Consider the following 23221-nt stretch of genomic DNA (forward strand, 5'->3'; position numbering starts at 1 on the left):
ATGGTGGGGTCGTAAGGACCATGTGTGATCTATCAGTTGTTTTATACACCGATGGTTGGGTCGTGAGGGCCATGATATTTGATCTATTGGTCGTTTGATACGCCAATGTTGGGGTCGCGAGGACCATGTTGTATGTTTAGTGATGCGATAGCCGTGTTTCGCTCACATGTTGTTACGGGTGTGACAATAGTCGATTTTGTACACCTTGGGATCTAGCGTTGCCATAATCATTTTGGGCGCTATCGGTTTTAACCGTTGGATTATGATGTTACGGTAGTTGCGTATTGGTCGCATTGCGCACTACAAGGGATGTTTAGTGTTAAGGGTAATCCGTAAGGATTCGCTTCTTTGCGGTCTTCGTCAGTTTAGATGGTTGACTTTATTTTGATGTGCGGTGGTTACTAGTGATGTACTTGGTATGGTATGCTTTGGGTTGATATCTCGGTTCGTGACTGGTTTAGTATTTCTTGGTGTGAGGGATTGAGCATGGTTTTAGTGCTCGGGATTACGAGTTTGATAAATCGCGGGTGACGATTTTAGTTGTTAGAGGCGATTTGTTGGGAAGAATTGTCTAGGAAAGTTCGGATTGGGATATGATTGAGGACCGTTGAGTGAGTCCGAATTGGTTAAGTGGTGAAGATCACGACGTGATCGATTTTAAGTGGGGGAGAGTTGTAAGACCTGGATTCTAATTCTGCCCAGTCGCGCGCCGCGCGGGGTTATGGCGCGCCGCGCCATATGTCACTGGCAGACCCCTTTGGCTATTTTAGAGTTTTTAAAAGGGCATTTTGGTCTTTTTGCATTTGAGCCAGATTTAGGGACTTAACCTCATCCACCCATTTCATTTATTCATTTCTTTTTCCTTTTCTTTTCATATTTCTCTCAAGAACTCAAACACCCATTTGATTCTAAGGGATTTTTGGAAAGGAAGAAGCGGGTTTTGATCTTTGGCGTAGTAGACAAGTATGTTCCCCTCGTTCTTAGCTACGCGGTGATACTAGTGGTAAGCTCTTACTCCGAATTTCGTTTTTGTGTTCATCATTCAATTTTGGGGCTTTTGATTGTATGATTCATAGATGGAACCCATTTAGTTGTTAATTGAAGATTAACACCAAGATTCGGGTTAATAAGTGTTAAAGGCGGGTTTTGGGTTGGTTAATGATTTAACCATGTTTAAGACTTGTAAATGGTGTATAATCACTAGTATTAGTGATTATTGATGATTTGGAGACCTTTAGGGTTCTTGTGGTTGACTAATTTTGACTAGAGTCAAAATTAGGGTTTGTTGATGTTTATGACCCGAATGTCGATTCGATGAGGTTTATAAATTTAAAATGGATTAAGTTGAAGTATAAAACCGAGTTATATATGTTTTGGTGTCAAAACTTGTAATTGGTGAGATTTTGACTTTATGGGTCAAAATTAGGGTTTATGGGCGTTTTGAGAACGATAAGTGTTTAACACTTGGGTTTGGGTTTAATTGGCATATTAGGACCATTTTCACTTGCGTTAGTGAATGTTGGTTAGTTTGGGCGCGGTTTTTGCTTGAAAGTGCATTTGGGTCGAAATTGCACTAAGTGTCGAATTGGGTTGGTTTGTAAATCCATCCTAATTGTGTTGTGCTATTTATGATAATGGAATAGGTACATTCCTTCGGTGAGTTGCGGATTATTTGGAAGCGTTCATCAAGGCGACAAGGTGAGTGTTAATATCCTATGTGCATATGTATGTGTAGGATGGGTGCGGGTCGGGTGAAGTGGTTCTCGGTTATAGAGCTCACTTCACATATAGGTGGTTTTGATGGACTTGTTTATAGGTCCAATTGGCACGGTTGTGCGTTTTGGTTGACCTCCTCTTGGCGAGGTGTACACTTGTGTGTACGTTATCACATGTATTGTGATGTGGTTTTGGATAACCCGATGTGGTGGATTTTATAATCCCATGACCGTGGGTTTTGGTATTGGAGAAGTGAATCGCGTGTAGTTCGGATTCATGATGACGCGTGTAGTTCGGTCATCTTATTGAGGTAGTAATCTCGTGTGGTTTCGGATTACTAAGGCTCGTGTAGTTCGGCCAACCTCAATGTCGTGAAGATAGTAATCTCGTGTGGTTTCGGATTACTAAGGCTCGTGTAGTTCGACCAATCTTCATTGTGGTACTTGGTTCTCGGTATTGGGTTAAAGGGTTAACCTTGGTCGTATATATATTGTTATATATATTAATGTATTGTTGTGTTGTAGCTAACCCTCCGGGTGTAGCTTATTGGCGTTGTTCACATCGTCGTTGGTGAACTTACTTGTTGATATCTTTAGCTTGTTGCTTAGAGATCGTACGGTATGCTTAGTGTAGTTGCCTTATACAGGGATGCTTCGGTATGCGGTATTTGATATTTGTGTGGCGTGTCCATTTTATACATACATATGTTTGTAGTATGTTATCACTCACTAAGCATTAGCTTACCCTCTCGTTGTTTACATTTTTATAGATTTGCTTGGATACGGTGGCTCGGGTAAGCGTGGGAACTAGTGGACTCGCGTATTTGCTTTAGAGGCTTGCTTTTGGATTTGATTAGGATCGGGTAGCGTATCCCCAATCGCCATGCTCGGCTTTATTTTGTGTTAAAAATCATGTGGTTGAAAACTTGAATTTTGTACGAAAGTCGTAAAACGGCCGATGTGGGCCCGGTCTCGTAAAACTTATTTTTATGAATGGAACGTGTTAGTTTTTCATATATGAATATGTTGTGAAAAGCGTTTTGTCTACATACGTCGGGAAGTGGTCAAACATTTTCACGTTTCAAGACTTTTTGGACAGACCAGATCGGCGCGCCGTGCGGGGTACTGGCGCGCCGCGCCAGTTGCTTAACAAACAAATTTTTTTTTTGTGATACTTTAAGCGGGTTCGAACGTGGTTTGGTTTGGGTTGTTACAAATTTCATGGACCACTCCTTCGGATTTGCACCTACATTTTTCTTTAGAATACGTTTTAATGTTCGGTTAGTGTTCTCAACTTGTCCACTTGTTTGTGGATGATAAGCTGTCGATATCTTATGAGTTACCCCATATCTTTTAAGAACTTTCTCAAGTTGAGCGTTGCAAGAATGTGTACCCCGATCACTTATCAAAGCTTTTGGTGTTCCGAACCGTGCAAAAAGACGTTTCAAAAAGTTGACTACAACTCGTGCATCATTTATTGGGAGAGCTTGCGCTTCCGCCCATTTGACACATGATCAATAGCAACGAGTATGTAGAGATTATTATGAGATTTTGGAAAAGGGCCCATAAAGTCAATGCCCCAAATGTCGAAAACTTCGCAGACTTGAATGGCATTTTGTGGCATCTCATCGCGTTGACTTATTCTCCCAACCCTTTGACATGCATCACATGATTTACAGAGAAGATGGGCATCCTTGAAAAGAGAAGGCCAATAGAATCCAGCCTCGTAGACCTTTCTTCCCGTGAGTTGAGGTCCGTAATGCCCTCCTGTAGGTCCTGTGTGACAATGTAGTAAGATTTGTCTAGCTTCATTCCCGAATACGCACCTGCGTATTACTCCATCGAGACAATTTTTAAACAAATGTGGATCCTCCCAAAAGTAGTGTTTAATGTCGCTAAAGATTTTCTTTCGTTTTTGGTACGACATACCCTTTTCAAGAAATCCACATGCCAAATAGTTTGCGATTGGTGCGAACCATGGTGGTTCTTCAATCTCAATCTTCATGAGATGTTCATCAGGAAAGTCATCCTGTATCGCGGATTCATCGAGAGTATCTAGTTTAGGGTTCTCAAGACGTGAAAGATGATCGGCGGCAAGATTTTCTGCTCCCTTTTTATCTCGGATTTCGATGTCAAACTCTTGCAGGAGCAAGATCCAACGAATTAGGCGTGGTTTAGCATCTTGTTTTGAAAACAAGTACTTAAGAGTAGAATGATCGGTATAGGCAACTGTTTTTGCTAGAACAAGATATGATCAAAATTTATCAAAAGAAAAAACTATAGCAAGGAGTTCCTTTTCAGTGGTTGTGTAGTTCATTTGTGCTCCTTGTAAAGTCTTACTAGTATAGTAAATGGGTTTAAATCTTTTTTCTATCCTTTGACCTAAAATGGCTCCTATTGCAAAATCACTTGCATCACACATGAGCTCAAATGGAAGGGCCCAGTTTGGCGCTATCATGATTGGCTCAATGGTGAGCTTTTCTTTGAGAATGTTGAAAGATTTAATACATTCGTCCGAGAAGACAAATGGATTATCATTTTCGAGGAGTTTGTTCATTGGAGTGGCAATTTTAGAAAAATCTTTAATGAATCGTCGGTAAAAACCGGCATGCCCTAGAAAACTCCTAACTCCTTTGACATTGGTAGGATGTGGAAGTTTAGCAATTACATCAACTTTTGATTTATCCACTTCAATTCCTTCACTTGAGATTTTAAGACCTAGAACGATGCCTTCTTTAACCATGAAATGGCATTTCTCCCAGTTAAGCACTAGATTTGATTTCTCGCATCTAATAAGCATTCGTTCAAGATTTGAAAGACACGACTCAAAAGAGTCACCGAAGACTGAAAATTCATCCATGAAAACTTCCATGCATTCTTCTATCATATCATGAAAAATCATCATCATGCACCTTTGAAAGGTTGCAGAGGCATTGCAAAGTCCGAATGGCATGCGTTTGTACGCAAAAGTGCCATATGGGCATGTGAAGATGGTTTTCTCTTGGTCTTCGGGTTCGATTGGGATTTGAAAATACCCTGAAAAACCATCAAGGAAACAATAGTAACTGTTTCATGCTAACCTTTCCAATATTTGATCGATGAAAGGTAAGGGAAAATGATCTTTTCTGGTGACGTCATTTAATTTTCTATAATCAATGCAAACACGCCTTCTAGCTACAGTCCGAGTAGGAATAAGCTCATCTTTTTCATTTGTGATCACGGTAATGCCACCTTTCTTAGGTACGCATTGCACCGGGATTACCCATGGACTATCAGAGATGAGATAAATTAAACCTGCATTAAGTAGTGTAATTATCTCTTTCTTCACCACATTTTTCATGTTAGGGTTTAGTCTTCGTTGACGTTGCACACAAGGTTTAAAATCATCTTCCATGAGAATTTTGTGTGTACAATATGAAGGACTTATACCCTTGATATCATGGATCTTCCATGCAATAGCTGATTTGTGGGCTTTTAACATGGAAATCAATTGAGATTTTTCGTTTTCAGAAAGGAAGAATGAGATTATTACAGGTAATTGAAATTCACCATGCAAATATGCGTATTTCAAATGGTTTGGAAGTGGCTTTAATTCCAATGTTGGTGCTTCTTCAATCGATGATTTGTACCTATATCTGTTTTCCTCTTTCAGAACTTGAAGTTCTTTTGTTGTTGGTTCGTATTCATTAGCCATGAGTGTAGCTAATAATTCAGCTTCATCAATTGGTTCTGTTCCTTCTCCTAAAGAACATTCGCCTGTTCCTTGTAATTCTGGAAATTCTTGTAACAATTCTTGATGTTCATCTATAGTTTGCATATAATTGCACGCGTCATCTGTAGATTGAGGTTGTTGCATGGCCTTATCAACAAAAAAGGTCACACTCTCGTCATCTATACTTAGGGTCAATTTCTTACCAAACACGTCTATTATTGCTCTAGCCGTTTTTAAGAATGGTCTTCCTAAGACAAGAGGAACTCGAGAATCTTCTTCCATATCCAGAATCACAAAATCTGCTGGGAATACTAAAGTACCAACTTTAACTAGCATATTCTCCATTATCCCTCTAGGATATTTGATTGATCGATCAGCTAGTTGTATGCTCATTCGTGTTGGTTTTAACTCTTCAAGGCGTAGTTTAACGTATAATGAATAAGGCATTAAGTTAATACTAGCACCTAAGTCTGCTAATGCTCTTATTGAATCAAGACTACCCATTAAACATGGAATTGTGAAACTTCCGGGGTCGAAGAGTTTTTCGGGTATCTTGTTCAATAATACTGCGGACATGCATCATTCATTGTGACAGCTGAAAGTTCTTCCATTTTCTTTCTGTTTGTGATCAGGTCCTTCAAAAACTTCGCATATCTTGGCATTCCTAAAATTACATCGATGAAAGGAATATTGACGTTTATTTGTTTGAACATGTCAAGAAACTTTGATTGTTCGGCTTTGAGTCTTTCTTTTCTTTGTTTGCTCGGGTAAGGAAGCGGTGGTTGATATAGTTTAACGTATGGTTTAGGTCGTACTGAACCTTCTGGGATTTCAGCTTGTTGTTCATTAGCTTTCTCAATTACTGGTTCAGTCACCTTCTCTGGTTCTGGTTGTGGTGATGGAACAGGATAATCGAAAATGACTGGTATAACAGGTGGTGTAAGCGTCAAACCACTTTGGATGGTAATCGCTTTGGCTGTTTCGTTTCGAGGGTTGGTATTCGTGTCGCTCGGTAAACTCCCTGGCTTTCTTTCACCAATTAACCTTGCTAAGTTACTTACTTCTTGTTCCAAGTTTTGGATAGAAGCTTGTTGGTGTCTGAATGATTGCGAGTTTTGTTCATTAGTTTGTTTTTGAGATGCAACAAACTGTGCTTGGGATTCCATGAGCTTTGTCATCATTTCCTCCAGGTTTGGCTTTTTCTCGTCGGTTTGTGGTGGCTTATTAAGAAAACCAGGTCTTTGCTGATTGCTAGTACCTTGTTGGTTATACGAGTTATTCTTAGGCCCATTTGGATTGTATGGGGTGTTGTAAGGTCGGTTAAAATTATTCCTTGGCGGTTGATAATTATTTTGATAATTATTTCCCGACCTTTGGTTCATGTAGGAAACATTCTCACGTTGTTCCATCGTTTGCTCAACACCGAAACAATCTTTCGTCAAATGTGGCCCCCACACTGCTCACAACTGATTCGTATCGCGTGAATATCTTTAGTCATTTTTTCCATTCATCTATCGACAGCATCTAACTTTGAGGAAATGGAATCAAAGTCGTGGTTAGAATCGGCTCTAGCCGCTTTAGATGAACGAAAGATATCTTTTTCCTGGTGCCACTCATGTGAGTGGGATGCTGTATTATCAATAACTTTGTGAGCTTCAGTTGCGGTTTTCTTCATAATGGAACCACCAGCTGCTGTGTCGATGTATTTTCGTGTAGCAACATCGCATCCTTGGTAGATTATTTTCACTATTTGATAAGTGTCTAAACCATGCTGAGGACATCCTCTCAACAACTTTCCAAATCTTGTCAACGCCTCATATAATGTTTCATTTGGCTTTTACGCGAACGTAACAATTTCTCCTTGAAGTCTCACGACTTTAGATGCCGGAAAGAATTGTTTAAGAAATTTCTCAACTAAAACATACCATGTGTCAATCGCTCCTTCAGGTAGTGATTCTAACCAATCTTTGGCTTCTCCCTTTAAAGTCCAGGGAAACAACATGAGATAGATCTGTTCATCCTCAATTTCTCTGATTTTAAATAGAGTACAGATCCTATTAAAGATTCGAAGATGTTCGTTTAGAACTTCTTTTGGCGTACCACTAAATTGACACTGATTAGTTACCATGTGTAGGATTTGTCCTTTGATTTCATAATCTGGCGCATTAATGTCTGGTTGAGTAATGGCATGACCTTGGCCAGTGCGTGTGGCTCTCATTTGATCTTCCATACTTAGAGGTTCCTGATTTTCCATGATTGAATTTGTTGAATCTGAATCACTAGAGGATTCTGATTTAAAGGTTTCTTCCTCGACAATCTCCAGATGCTCAATGATTGCTTCTAGTTCGTAAATCGGGTTTTCGGAAAGTTGAATCGGCGAGGACGCACGATTCGATGATGATCCTAACGAAAAATTTATCGTAGTGAGATTAGCTAGATTCCTAGATCGTGTTACAGGTGGTGAACGTATTGGTGATTTTTTCAATTTGTACATTCATAACCTATTACAACTAAGAATTAACTATATCTTATAAAAATTCCTAATTTATTAATTTAAAAATTCTTTTTAAACTAAAAATGATAACTAGAGAGAAAAAAAATTATTTTATTATATTTATTATTTAAACTAATTTTATATTTTATAAACTAATCTTTATATTTTAATACGAATTATCCTAAAATTTCTAATTAATTAAAGCTAATTAAAAACCTGATTTAAAAATAATTAAACACTTAACTCTAATTTAATAAAGAATGAAAAAGTGGCATGAAAAGAGGAAGTTTTGAGTTAGGATCTTTTTCTATATATGGAGAATTAATATAGTAATAGTACACTATCTCATGCTCAATCACAGTACCCAAAAACTCCCAATTTACTTCCTTCTTATTTATAGTTATAGTAATGTAGTAATAGTAATTTATTTTGTACCTTGTATTAGTTTTTTCGGTTTTTTTTTTTTTTTTTTTTTTTTTTTTTTTTTACAATCTCAAATCTAGTAACAGACAAATGGGACAGACAAATAGGAATCCAAGGTTAGTATAGAGACTGACACACATACATATACTCGATAAAAAAATAAAAAAAAATAAAATAAATAAAAATAAATAAAATAAAATAAAATTATATCTACACTTCTATCCACCAACTCAAGTTTCAAGGAGCAAGTTTGAAATTTACCCCAACATCGATTGTTCCCAACAAAATGATTCTAAATTTTCTTTTTTCTTTTTTTATAATTTTTTTTCTTTTAGAAACTTGTGCGCTTTATGTTTTAAAATTATCTAACTACTACATCGTGTTCAACCTTTTTTTTTTTTTCAAACCGTGACACCAAATTCAAAATATTCTAAAACTCGATTTTCAATCCATAATAAAAAAAATTCGTTTTTTTTATTTATTTTTTTATACCAAGTCACATGAGGAACTAGTCACAAGTCAACATATTCCATGGACATCAATTATTTCCAAAAAGCTAGTTCCAACACAGATTGTATTTTATTTTAATTTTTTTTCAGTTTTAATTATTATGTACTAACTAAAATTATCTAAAAATTATTTTTATTACAAATTCTAACTTAACTACTGATGTACTCTGTGAAGACACAAAAAGTGTCCCCGGCAGCGGCGCCAAAAACTTGATGTATTTTCTAGGGTGTATGAAACGGTTATCAGTTTTATATTATTTACTACATGAAATTACCTAAATTAAACTAAAACACAATAGGCAAGTATACCTATCGTATAGTAATATAGCTTGGGTAAAGTCCGAGAGGTCTATCCATGGACACTTTTATTGGGTGCTTTACTAGGTTATCTAGGTAAATTAAGTAACTAAGTTAGATTTAGTAATATATAGAAATTTTAGTAACTTCGGGGGATTTACCGTTTAACGACCGGTTTGTCTTTTTAGCTTTTCTTTTTAATTTAAACAACAAGATAATAAATTTAAACTAGATTATAGCAATGAAGTAAATAAAAATTACTGCGGTAAATAAATATTACTTTAACTAAATGAGATGAAAATACAATAAAAGAGTATTATGCTTATTTAACTTCAGTATTTACGATGTTTAACTTTTACTTTTTTACTTTTTTACCCTGGGTTAATTTTCTTTGCACCCATAGAATATTTAATATGTCCACCTGGAGTTGTCCAGCGCAGTCCTATAATTACAAGCATCAAATCCAAGTGTCCTCGTCATTCTATCTTATAACCACAGTTAAATATTCTAACTAATTACTATTTAGATGGTTTGACGCGGTTGTCACGTATGTCAATAATTACACCAGTTGTCACTGAATGTAACCCACCTTAATTTTAACTAGTCTTTTAACCATTAATCCATTCACGTGTCCGTTTCAATGAATAAAAATAACCCGTCTTCCGTGTCCGGTCAACGTATGTGATTATTTATACATATAGTAAATTATAAATAGTGGTAATTTAACAAGTTGTCACTTAATTATTTTACCATACCCATTAATAGTTAAAACCCCAATCTTCCTTAAGGTCGTTCTTTATCTAAATATTAATCGTTGTACAAATTAAATCAACCCATTTTCTATTTTTAGTCAAACATAATAACTACTTGGGTTAAATAAGCATAATAACAAATTAGTTACAATACATAATAAAAGAGTAAATAAAACTTACACAAAAGTTCTTAGCTTCCATTAATTGGATGTGGTAGAAACTTGATAGAAATCACTCGTGCGATAATCTTTTTACAATACCCAAGCTACTAATTTACTACAAGTGAAATTGAAATTGAAACTGAAAATAAAAGTACTTCGTAACTTGACTACTTCTCTGTCTCACTCTCCTTCTCGTTTGTTGACACACTTCTTTATATTCATGAATTGAAGTTTGTTGGTGTCCTAGTGATCCACACTTTTTTTGTTTATTTAATTATGTGTAGTGAAGACACACTCATGTATGTGTCAGGGAGTATATTTAAATTCCCAACTTTGCCTTCCCTTTGCAATATTATAATGATATCCAGGACCTAAATTAATAATATACTCCGTAATAGTCGATCATGCTTCTCCATTTACTCTCCTTTTTTATTGCATTCTTTACTTTTGCATTTTTAACACAAAGTAGGAGCCCCATCAGTAGCATGGCCAATTATTTATTTGGTTTATTCCTTTTGTGACTATCATAATAATACTCCATAGTACATCATGACTTGACCAAACATTGCCACTCATATCAATACTTTTGTTTTGTTTAAGAAAAGAAGCCACCAAGATTGATCAAATTTATACTCCATTTAATAACTGTGATTTCATCCATCGAATTTCGATATTTCGGCTTGTTGTAACGATAGTTTGTTTCCCAGCATTTTGAGCTTTATTTCCTTGTACCTTGTGCTTTTTGACTTGTATATCTTCAAGTATGCATTAAGATCTTGTACCTCTTAGAGTATAACGTGTATATTTGAGGCGTTTTGACTGGTTTCTCAATTAATTCTTCATTTTCGCACTCCGTCTTCACTTTTATTTATTTATACAATTACAATGGAAATATGATACAATTACATATGAAAATTTATTATTTAGGAGAGATATTGTGACTAAATATATGTTCATTTTGAGCAATATCAACAGGCATGCACCGAGCTAGGAATAGTTTCGCTAGCCTTGACTTTGTAATTAACCGAGGTTTTATAGGCTCCAAGCTCACTATTGTTGCTCTGATTCCATGACCTCATTCACTGTAGCTGAAGTTTCCTTCGTTCAATATATTGTAGCCATATCCTCCGAAGCAAACTTTGAAGCTGATAAACGGGTCGGAGGTGGGGTACACTATTAACCTATTATCACTCGCTCGCGAAACCAAATATTCAAACCCAATCCCAAATATGCCAACATCACCACTATTTCTTCTCAGTTTCTTGAACTTACAACTGTCACATAAGCAATGCGTGATCCTGACTGGTATGCTGCGATGCACACCGAATTGAAAGTACTCCAACATCTTGGCACATGGGAGCTTGTACCTCCAGATTCCTGGCACAATGTCGTAAAGTGCAAGTGGATTTTTCGAATAAAATACAATCCCGATGGAACCATTGAGCGCTATCGTGCTCGTCTAGTTGCTAAAGGATTTCAACAATGAGCCGGTGTTGACTACACTGAAACGTTTAGTCCTGTTGTTAAACCGGCTACCATTCGCAATTTACTTACTCTCGTTGTTACCCACAACTGGGCACTACGACAACTTGATATTAATAATGCATTCTTAAATGGTACGTTACAGGAACAGGTGTACATGACACAACCACCGGGATTTGCCGATGCTCAATTTCCATCTCATGTGTGCAAGCTCAAGAAAGCAATTTATGGTCTAAAACAAGCTCTGCGGGCTTGGTACACTGAGCTTACACACTTTCTTCAGGGCTGTGGCTTTACTCGTTCCTTATCAGACACGTCACTTTTCATCAACAAACGTGAAGCTGCACCTATTTACTTGATCGTTTATGTGGATGATATTGTCCTCACCAGCCCTAGTGTGAGTTCCTTAAATGCTTTTGTCACCAAACTATCACATCGATTTTCATTAAAGGACCTAGGTGATCTCTCCTATTTTCTAGGTGTTGAGGTTATTCCATCTAAACATGGTCTCTTTCTAAGTCAACGGAAATATATAATTGATCTTCTGGCTTGAGCTGATATGTCTAATGTGAAACCAGCAGCTACACCAATAGCTACTACTTGCTCGTTGCAGCTTAACTCGGGCACTCTCATTGATAATCCTACTGAATATCGCATGCTCGTTGGAGGACTTCAATATCTGTCTCTTACGCGGCCTGATGTTGCATTCACGGTCAACATATTATCTCAGTTTATGCAAGCCCCGCGCACAGATCATTTGGCAGCGTTAAAGTGTTTATTACGTTACTTGGCAGGTTCTCTTGATCATGGTATTACACTTTATCAGAACTCTCCCTACAATCTTCATGCCTTTTCGGATGCTGAATGGGCAGGAGATAAGTTTGACTATGTGTCTACGATGGGCTATGTTGTGTTCTTTGGCAAGAATTCGAATTCATGGAGCTCTAAAAAGCAACGTTTCTTATCTCAATCTTCAACCGAAGCCGATATAAAGCCGTTGCATCTACCATGGCTGAGATCTTACGGGTGTGCAACTTATGGTACAAAATGGGTGTTCCTACTACTGCTAAACCGGTGATATATTGTGATAACTTGGGTGCAACTTTACTTAGTGCTAATTCGATATTTCATTCTCGCATGAAACATCTTGCATTAGCTTATCATTTTGTTCGAGAACAGGTTCAACTCGGTACTATTCGGGTTGCTCATGTGTCAACTGCAGATCAACTTACTGACCCACTGACCAAAGCCTTACCTCGAGATCAATTTGTAAATGTCATGTCCAAGATCAGGCTCTCTACACGGTCGTCCATCTTGCGGGGGCATGTTAAGGATAAAGATGACATTCAAATATCAAACGGATAAACTCAATCTTAGTATTAGAGTCTAATGTGAATACATGTTGTATATCAGATAGCATTAGTTTATCTCCTACTTAGTTGCTAATTTGTTACTTGTACTCCCTTATATACTGTATTCTTCACAATCAATAAACTTATGGTTTGTCATAAACTCGTACAGTATAACTTCCTTTCATATTCAGATTGTATAGTACAGTAGCATTTTAAGCTTAATGATATGCAAGCGGCTGACGTTATTTATCTGTGTAGACGTATCTTGGAATTCAAATATTCAGATTTTATTTTAAGTGCACAAAGTGTTCAGTTGAGATTACCATGAAGACAGACCCTCAAAACTTTGATTACACTGTTGAATTGGGAGCTGCGAGAAATTTTGAACCATGGTGCGCAGAAGATGAGGTAAACTTTTAAGCACAATATGAGATAAATATGTCTTTCCTTGTTGATTACGTGTATTAGTAGTGGCAAATCTGACTCGTTTACTTGTTAATGTGTCAATGTGGGTAGTGTTTTGTTTCACCTGAGTCAGCTGCAAAATTTTGGCTAAAAGAAGGGTGAGTCAAACGCGTTGAAAGTTTGCTAAAGTTATATTTTGATGCATTCAACATTTTAAGTTGTCTTATTCTGATATTTAAATTATATTGGTATTAACATGTTTTTTTTGTAATCATAGTTAGATGATTAATCATAAATGAAACATAGACAAAAAAAAAGTGTATGCGGGTCAACCCACCTGGCATGGGTATAGACCCGCACTTAAAACAGGTGGTTTGGGTTGAACCGGCTATTGATGAGCATATGGTTTCTTAATTATGAACATGTGCATTGTTTTAGGTTGGCGAGGAGGAGAAACTAAAATGAGATGCTGAAGAGATGGGAGATGCAATGAAGTCGTTGGAGAATATAACACTCGATTCAAAATGAGAGATGGAATGAAATGAAGTCCATGAAGGTTTTTGTTACAACTACACACGCATTCATATATATTTACTGATAATAAACTATCTTATATACTGAAATACATTTTTTCTTTGTTTTGCAATCAAGGCATGCACATGTAAGCGTGGATACAATGCTTGAAGCCTTGCAGCGATCATCTCCAATATAGGTACCGACAATCGATTAATAGATCTTCTATATTGTCAACACTATTTTTGTACTACACTATTGTTGTTTACATTGTTTCATGATCGATCTACAGCAAGATGATAAGCTTGAAGAGGAGGACGAAGCACTTATAAAATCTATCTTCGAGGTTAATAAAACACTTTTGATCATGATGCTATGTTTTCTATTTCGTATGAGTTGTTTTGTTATTTCAGAAGACATGTTATTGGATTACACTTAGGGATTAGTCAAACCAAATTTGATCGGTCTTAGTGCAAGTGAATTAAAAAGAGAATTTAACCTTTGAAAAGGGTTCCTTCGGTTAAATGGGAGATAGATGTGGTGGTGTTGTTTGTCTTTTTTCGAGCCTCCAAGGTAAGCTACAGAAGAAGGTTAGTGTGCATGAAATGACCGGTTGATTGATTGGCCCTCAAATAAGGCCAAAGGATGCTATTTATAGATTGATAAATGACGGTTATGCATGATAGTCATTATGATAGCACCCATGATCTGTAACTGCCACTAGAACCTCCTAATCATGCCTACAACTTATTCCACGTATCCACGTTCCTGAAATGTAGGGACGTGGTCCAGCTCAGCAATACCGGGTCAACCTTGTAACTACGTCACTCTACCAATCGCGTGACGGCTACTTAAGTACATGAGTTGTCCATTTGACTGGACATCGCGTGTGTTTCACGTGACACAGCTTTAGGTTCCCGGTAAGCTCGTGTGATGGACGTCATGCGTGTCACGTGACCAGACACGTGACGTGACGTACGTCATTAAGTCCCCCCAGTTTGGTTAGGTACAAAAGGTAATTATACGTGACCAAACTATGTGACTGTAAGCCTAATTATCGCCACAGGTAAGTCATGCGAAATGACAGCATTTATGCATTATAAAATGATGATTAATCGAATTTTATAATATTTAAATAACATCATGAGTGATTCTGACATCGAAAACGTCCAATCAGCCGCCAAATTTACTGCTCCCTAGGTAAACGCCATCATGGTTACAGCTGTAAAAAATGGATAGACGCGAATCGAACAGCCATGAAGCGATGATGGAAAGACACGTGTACGTTTTAGATTAAAGCCCATGGTTGAGGCCCACTCAAAGTATTTCCTATAAATAGGGGCTTTAACCCTTTTCATTTTTACTTAATCCTTTCGCACACAAATTAATATTTAATTATGTTGCTGATCTTTCGTGTCCTGCATTCTGCCTTCGCATACCGTTTCATTTATTAAAAAGGTTAAGCCATTAATAATGTCGAAGGCGGACGTTGCTACGGAACGCAGTAACGTTACTTTAAATTTACTCGAGGATTTCATAATTGATTATCCTCCGCTTGCCGGATGGCATACAATGGTGGCGACGGATGAACAACGCGCCCATACGCCACCAACCGATCATTTTACGCTGTATATTAAAGCCATATCGGTTGGGAACCTACGCTTACCGCTGACGCCTTTCGTGGCGTCCGTGTTGGAACACTACCAAGTTGGTGTTTCCCAGTTGCATCCTCACGCGTGGCAACGCGTGATTATTTTTGAAATGTTTTTCCGGGGGCAAGGTCGTGCGGCGCTTTTGAACGTTTTTTGTGCGACGTTCAAATTGTAAGCATCTGGCAAAGGCTGGTACACGTTTGAAAAGAAGTGCAATTTTACTTCAAAGAAATCCCCATCCCTTCATGACTGGAGGGATATGTATATATTTGTTCACCAGGACGCGCTAGGAGAAGGGCATGCCCATCTGATCCCATGGCATTTTACTCATTCTCCGGAGTTGTCTAAGACACCAGAGCAGACTCCAAAGGAAAAAGATCTCTTCAACTTTTGTAAGGACACTGAGATTGACATGCGTCCTTACCCCGACGTGATGCTAAAGCTGGGTAACGTTCAGTGTTACTGGCCTTCAGCAAATAAAGTGCCAATGGTGATCTACAACGGAATGGGTATGCTCTTCTTGCCGTAGCGTTCTTGTAATTTTTCTCGTTCCACCTATTTTATTTATATTTATCATTTATGTTTTGCAGAGATGGATTTTGGTTAAGCCATTAATCGCCCGAGCACTGAAGGGCTCAAATTTAAAGAGGTGCCGGTGTTGAAGTTGCCGGAAGGTGATCCCCGGAAGCCGATGGAACCTGCCGTTAAATCTTCGACCACTGCTACTACCGAAACGGAAGGAGGGGCTCAAACTCAATCTTCAACACACATCACTAACCCTGAGCCGATATCCGTTTCCGCGTGGAATCCTCCTATTGGGCAAAAGCGTTACAGTCCCGCAACGTTCCTAGTTACTCCTGGGGTAACAAAAGAGTCAAGACTACCAAGGAGATAGCTGAAAGCAACTTGGAAAGCTTTCAGTATGAGCCCAGCCACGGTGGGTATTATTATAATCTTGACAATAATCCTAACACATCACCGAGGTTGCAATGGCAGAAACTAATAAAAGTTATTGTTTCAGGGGGTCCGGCCAATCCTCCAGTGGTCAATATTGGAGACATATCTCACGTGAAACAACCCGAAAAGGTTGTCACGTTGTCAAGCTCCGGCACTGGTCCCGGCCATCAACAGTCAAGTCATCACAGCGAATCCCAGGAGCTTCCTAATTCTTTCAGGTTTGGCAAACAACCGACGTTTTCTCATCTTAACGTCATATGGGACATGTCCCATGGGGACGCGTACTCCCAATTTGAGTACCTTCAAAGGATATGCCCCATTTCTCTGGTGGATGAGCTTAAAAATATGTCGGACAATGCTGCGCATCGAGCCCGTATACAACATATTCATCAGGGTCTAGCATTGACCCGTGATGAGATTGTTCGTTCAAACAACGCCGAGCAGCGTTGTCGTCAGGTAGAGTCACTGGTGAAGGAGGTTGGCGATGAAGCTAAGATGTTAAGGGAGGAGATGGAGGGCCACAAGAAGGCTACGGCGGAGGTTCAGCATGAAAAGCCGGTGACGTTAAGGGAGGCACAGCGAGCTGCCAAGAACTTAAACACCATTATGGATAAGGAAAAACAGGCCCTTGCAGACTTAGTGGTGGCCCATCCCTTCATGACTGGAGGGATATGTATATATTTGTTCACCAGGACGCGCTAGGAGAAGGGCATGCCCATCTGATCCCATTGCATTTTACTCATTCTCCGGAGTTGTCTAAGACACCAGAGCTGACTCCGGAGGAAAAAGATCTCTTCAACTTTTGTAAGGACATTGAGCTTGACATGCGTCCTTACCCCGACATGATGCTAAAGCTGGGTAACGTTCAGTGTTACTGGCCTTCAGCAAATAAAGTGCCAATGGTGATCTACAACGGAATGGGTATGCTCTTCTTGTCATAGCGTTCTTGTAAGTTTTCTCATTCCACCTATTTTATTTATATTTATCATTTATGTTTTGCAGAGATGGATTTTGGTTAAGCCATTCGTCGCTCGAGCACTGAAGGGCTCAAATTTAAAAAGGTGTCGGTGTCGAAGTTTCCGAAAGGTGATCCCCAGAAGCCGATGGAACCTGCCGTTAAATCTTCGACCACTGCTGCTACCGAAACGGAAGGAGGGGCTCAAACTCAATATTCAACACCCATCACTAACCCTGAGCCGATATCCGTTGCCACGCTGAATCCTCCTATTGGGCAAAAGCGTTACAGTCCCGCAACATTCCTAGTTACTCCTAGGGTAACAAAAGAGTCAAGACTGCCAAGGAGATAGCTGAAAGCAACTTGGAAAGCTTTCAGTATGAGCCCAGCCACGGTGGGTATTATTATAATCTTGACAATAATCCTAACACATCACCGAGGTTGCAATGGCGGAAACTAATAAAAGTTATTGTTTCAGGGGGTCTGGCCAATCCTCCAGTGGTCAATATTGAAGACATATCTCACGTGAAACAACCCGAAAAGGTTGTCACATTGTCAAGCTCCGGCACTGGTTCCGGCCATCAACAGTCAAGTCATCACAGCGAATCCCAGGAGCTTCCTAATTCTTTCAGGTTTGGCAAACAACCGACATTTTCTCATCTTAACGTCATATGGGACGTGTCCCATGGGGACGCGTACTCCCAATTTGAGTACCTTCAAAGGATATGCCCCATTTCTCTGGTGGATGAGCTTAAAAAGATGTCGGACAATGCTGCGCGTCGAGTGCATATACAGCATATTCATCAGGGTCTAGCATTGACCCGTGATGAGATTGTTCGTTCAAACAACGCCGAGCAGCGTTGTCGTCAGGTAGAGTCACTGGTGAAGGAGGTTGGCGATGAAGCTAAGATGTTAAGGGAGGAGATGGAGGGCTACAAGAAGGCTGCGGCGGAGGTGCAGCATGAAAAGCTGGTGGCATTAAGGGAGGCACAGCGGGCTGCCAAGAACTTAAACACCGTTATGGATAAGGAAAAATAGGCCCTTGCAGACTTAGTGGTGGCCCAAAAGGAGTTAGCTGAGGAGAAGGCGAGCAAGGAGCTCCTCGCTACTCAGGTTCAAGAACTAACCGTTGCCCACAAGAAGGAAACGGATGATTTTCAATAGTTACGCTCTATGATTCCCCACATCTTCACAAAGGCCATCACGTCGCCTGCGGTCATGGGACCGTTCGGCAGGCTACTAGACGCTGCTAAAAGTGTAGGGGATTTAGAAATGTACATCGTCATGAATGAACAGGTTACTCTTCCGGATCCGCTATCAGACGCAGTCCAGAATGGTTTTGATCTGGACGCGTATGATAAGTATGACGTGGCTGCGAAGGAGGTGAAGGCGGTCAAGGTTCCATTCATCGAGGCCATTGGGAGTCAGCCGGGATTGGATACGGCCAAGATCGAACAGATGATTCTCGAATAGTTTAGGGCCTTTGTAACTTTTTCTTTTTTGGATGTAATTGTAACCATTTTGTGAATGGATGTAATTATATTTGCCATGTTGCAATTATTTTCATTAATGTGTATCGCTTAGAAAATATTCGTCACGCTGTCGTCGTCACGGTAGCGTGGTGTGTCAAGGTTATACTTGATAAATGTCATGACTAGCATGTATCTAGACCATGCCAGGATGAATGCGGCGGATACGAAACCCGAAAGCATCCAGTTACGGTGTCACTTCAACATAGGTTCAACGCGAAGCGCCGTTCATGCCGTCTGAAAGCTAGAATATTCTTTGTTCAAGGTGTGTGTAACATATGAATGGGCTTATATTTACATTTTGTATAAAAACACCGAAGTGATGCCATAAGCAGTTACGTAATGCATTAAAGAAACAGGAATGTGCATTAAATTCAAATAAACCAATCCCTTGCGCATCGCGCTTACAAATTTGTGATGATCAGTCACATAATTAAAAGAAACATTGAAAATAGAAAATATAGTTCAACGTGCAAAAATATTCTAAACATAGAATTTCTTGAGATTGGTTGCATGCCATGTACGTGGCACGAACTTGCCATCAGGAGTTTTCAAATTGTACGCCCCGTTACCGAGGGCGCCCACAACTTCATACGGACCCTCCCAGTTAGGTCCTAGCTTGCCAAGGTCTTCAACTCTGCTGGCATTATTATTGCGCCAAACGTAGTCACCGGGACGGAACGAACGTTCGCGCACACGCCGGTTGTAATACTTGGCGATTTTCTGCTTGTTAGCCGCTTTGCGTATCGCCGTCATGCATCGGCGCTCCTCTAACAAGTCCATGTTTTCCCTTAACTGTATCATATTAGCTTCCTCGCTGAATTCCATGACACATTGTGTCGGAACCGCAATTTCTGCCGGGATGACCACCTCTGAACTGTAAACAAGGCTAAAAGGTGTTTCGCGATTGCTTCCTTTTGGTGTGGTGCGGAACGCCCACAGAACCATTGGCAACTCATCTTCCCAACCTTTCCTATCCATATCCAACCTACCTCTGATGCCGGATACAATGTCCCTGTTAGTGACTTCAACCTGTCCATTAGCTTGAGGGTGAGTGACAGAACAATACGTTTGCTTGATATTTAGCCTTTCGCACCAAGCTCGAAATGGATCGTGTGCGAAATACTTTCCGTTGTCACTGACAATATCGTGTGGTACCCCGAAACGGCATACTATCTCTTCCCAAATGAAATTCAACCCATTTTGTAAAAAAGTCAACCGCTACAACAAGGTGCCATCCATCAGGGAACGGGCCAACCAAATCGATTGCCCACTTGTAGAATGGCCAAGCCAATGTGACGGGTATCAACTCATGAGATGGTGCATGAATTTGTGGCGCGTGGCGTTGACAAGAAATTCAATTCTTGATTACATCACTAGTGTCACGGTACATGGATGACCAGTAATAACCCAAACGCATGATTTTTCCTAAAACAGTCCGAAACCTCGAATGCATTCCACAAGTTCCTTCATGCACTTCCCTTATTACTGTTTCAGCCTCTTGTGGACCCACACAATGCAATAATGGACCCAAGAACGACTTCTCGTAAAGCACGCCGTCACATATAACATACATGGGAGCCTTCATGCCGACTTTCTTGGCCGTTACGCTGTCAGCGGGTAACGTTCCATCTTTTAGATAGTCGACGATTGGGTTCATCCAAGTGTTTACCTCCTCAACTGGTGCCGCCACCTGTAAAGCATCACGTTACAATTGTTATGGAATTTATTTTACCAAGCTAGCGGTGTAGGTTTTATAAGCGCGACGGCTTGATACCTGTACCACGTCGGTGGATTTTTGGTTGACGACCTCCACCCATACGTCCTTAGCGAAGTGACTGAATGTCAGCGAAGCAAGCTTGCTGAGGGCGTCAGCCTTTTTGTTCATTGACCGCGGTACTTGCGTGATTGAAAAAGAGTCAAATTTGTTGGCCAGCTCTTCCGCCAATTTCAGATATTTTTGCATTTCAGGATCCCGGGCCTCGAATGATCCGTTCACCTGATTTGCCACCAGTTGTGAATCGACTGCCACCTTTGGTGCCTTGATACCCATTTTTTCCGCAATACGTAACCCGGAGAGCAACGCTTCATATTCTGCTTCATTGTTAGAAACAGAGAAAGCGAAACGTAAGGTGTATGTGTGTTCCTCGCCGTCGGGGCTTCTAAGTATCAGGCCGGCACCAGCCCCGTCTGAACTCGACGCTCTGTCAGTGTATAGTTCCCACGTGACGGTTTGGGGTGCCGTTTCGTTGGCAGCTGTTGGTGGCCCTGAGTTAATGAATTCTACCATGAAATCGACCATGATTTGCCCTTTGATGGCGTTACGCGGCGCGTAGCTAATTTCATGCTCTCCCAGTTCAATTGCCCACTTTGCCATCCATTCGGAGATTTTCGGCTTGCTTAAAACCTGCCATGAGAAGGTTAGAAATGTTCTTTGACGTATATGCTCATTCCAAAGACATCGTACCTATTTGATAGGCGTATCTGTTAGTACCAAAATGTGATGCGCTTGGAAGTATCGCCTCAACCTCCTTGCGGTATGAACTAGTGCATAGACGAGTTTCTCGACTGGATTATAATTGACCTCGCCATGCTGCAAAATGTTGCTGACAAAGTATACCGACATTTGGGTTCCGTCGAGTTCCGCAATTAATACCAAGCTGATCGCTTCAGCTCCTGCTGCTAAGTAAACGGTTAAAGTTTCTCCTGAAATTTTTGGAACGTCAGTAAACAAGTATGTAATGTCTGTCATTAGCTAAAACAAACACTTTACCCGATACTGGAGCCATTAATGTAGGTAGGGTTTTGATTAACGCTTTCATGTCTTGAAAGTCATTTTCTGCTTCCGACGTCCAGTTAAAACTTTTGCCTATGCACGCCTTTAACACCAGAAAAAATGGTAGGGAGCGCTCCGCTGCTTTTGACAAGAACCTGGACAACACTGCTAGATTCCTGTTCAAGCTTTGTACATCTTTTTTCGTACGCTGCGATAACATCTCATCCACCGCCTGAATCTTCTTCGGATTCGCTGTAATGCCTCGTGGCATCACGACGTGACCAAGAAAGTTTCCTTCCTAGAAACCAAAACTGCATTTCTCCGGGTTGAGTTTCATATTGATTTTCCTCAAGGAATCAAACGTTTCTTGGATATCTTTAAGGAGAGACGGCTCCGTATGGCTTTTGATTACTATATCATCAATGTACACTTCAACGTTTTGTCCTATCTGGTTCTTGAAGGTGGCGTCGATCACTCGTTAATACGTTGCTCCGGCGTTCTTTACTCCAAAAGGCATCGTAGTATAATAGAAGATGCCGTGATCAGTGTGAAATGTCGTCTTATCTTCATCTCCTTCTGCCATTTGAATCTAATGGTACCCTTTGTATGTGTCAAGGAAGCACTTGAATCGGTGTCCGGCAGCGATTCGACCTTCCAGTAAATTTCAGGTAGCGAATAGTTATCCTATGGGCATGCCTTATTGATGTCTTTGAAATCAACGCACATGCGCCATGCCCCGTTGGCTTTCTTGACTAGTACCGGGTTTGTAACGACCCGGATTTTTCCGATCGTTTTACACTTATAAGATTAATATTTACATAAATTAAAACTTACCAACATGATAAGCAATCTAAATTGTTGAGATTTATGATTTTGAAAAGAGTTTTACATAACGTTTAACCGTCTAGTTTGACCGATGATATCACGAACTATACAATATATGTTAATTATACGTTTGTGTATATATATGTATATATACATATTTAACATGATTTAAGGATGTTTAAATATCTCATTTTGTATTAATAACAATAAGTTATAAGTATATTTTGAAACTACTAACTTAAGCTTTCAAAACGATAACTATACATAACGTTATTTGACATAAATACTTACGACCTATAATGTTTATACATATATCGTATATATAATGTATTTAATCACTTTTAAAGACTTAAATACATAAAACAATATAAGTATATTCACAAAAGATAGCTATATTTGAATCCTCATTCCATTTTTCACAAGATTTCTATACGTATATCTAGAGTATATGTACTCGTATCATACCTAGCTTCTATACGTATTTACTATTGGTATATACACATCAAATCACCACCAACCAGCCCTTGTTCATGCCTTATGTATAAGGTAACTACTTTTGTTATTTAGTATGACAATTTCACATGATTAAAAGATCTTTTCACATAATTACAAATTTATACACCTTTTACACCACCATAAATACATGCATCCATTTTCAATTTTTGGAACATCATTTCTCTAGCTAAACACACACACTTACTAGCCTCATGTC

The 23221-nt window shown here is 39.5% G+C and overlaps 1 protein-coding gene and 1 pseudogene across 1 annotated transcript; one reads left to right on the forward strand and one right to left on the reverse strand.

Annotated features, from left to right (window-relative positions):
* The window catches only part of LOC139853447 (uncharacterized), a 135884-nt pseudogene extending 121564 nt beyond the window's left edge, over positions 1-14320 (forward strand).
* Positions 14321-19391: 5071 nt separating this feature from the next.
* Positions 19392-21955, reverse strand: LOC139853448 (uncharacterized). Its single transcript, XM_071842843.1, has 5 exons — positions 21682-21955; positions 21403-21614; positions 20686-21315; positions 20281-20601; positions 19392-20129 (listed from the first exon to the last, which is right to left on the reverse strand). Exons 1-5 carry the CDS (start codon positions 21953-21955, stop codon positions 19392-19394), a joined length of 2175 nt encoding a protein of 724 aa, XP_071698944.1.
* Positions 21956-23221: the final 1266 nt, after the last annotated feature.

Source organism: Rutidosis leptorrhynchoides, chromosome 6 (assembly GCF_046630445.1).
Source record: "Rutidosis leptorrhynchoides isolate AG116_Rl617_1_P2 chromosome 6, CSIRO_AGI_Rlap_v1, whole genome shotgun sequence".
NCBI lineage: Eukaryota > Viridiplantae > Streptophyta > Magnoliopsida > Asterales > Asteraceae > Rutidosis > Rutidosis leptorrhynchoides.

Coding starts and splice junctions, on each gene's coding strand:
- LOC139853448 (XM_071842843.1), bottom strand. CDS start 21,955: ATGCCACGAGGCATTACAGCGAATCCGAAGAAGATTCAGGCGGTGGAT. Junction 21,316..21,402: donor TCCAAGCGCATCACATTTTG/GTACTAACAGAT, acceptor TTCTCATGGCAG/GTTTTAAGCAAGCCGAAAAT. Junction 20,602..20,685: donor AATCCACCGACGTGGTACAG/GTATCAAGCCGT, acceptor GATGCTTTACAG/GTGGCGGCACCAGTTGAGGA.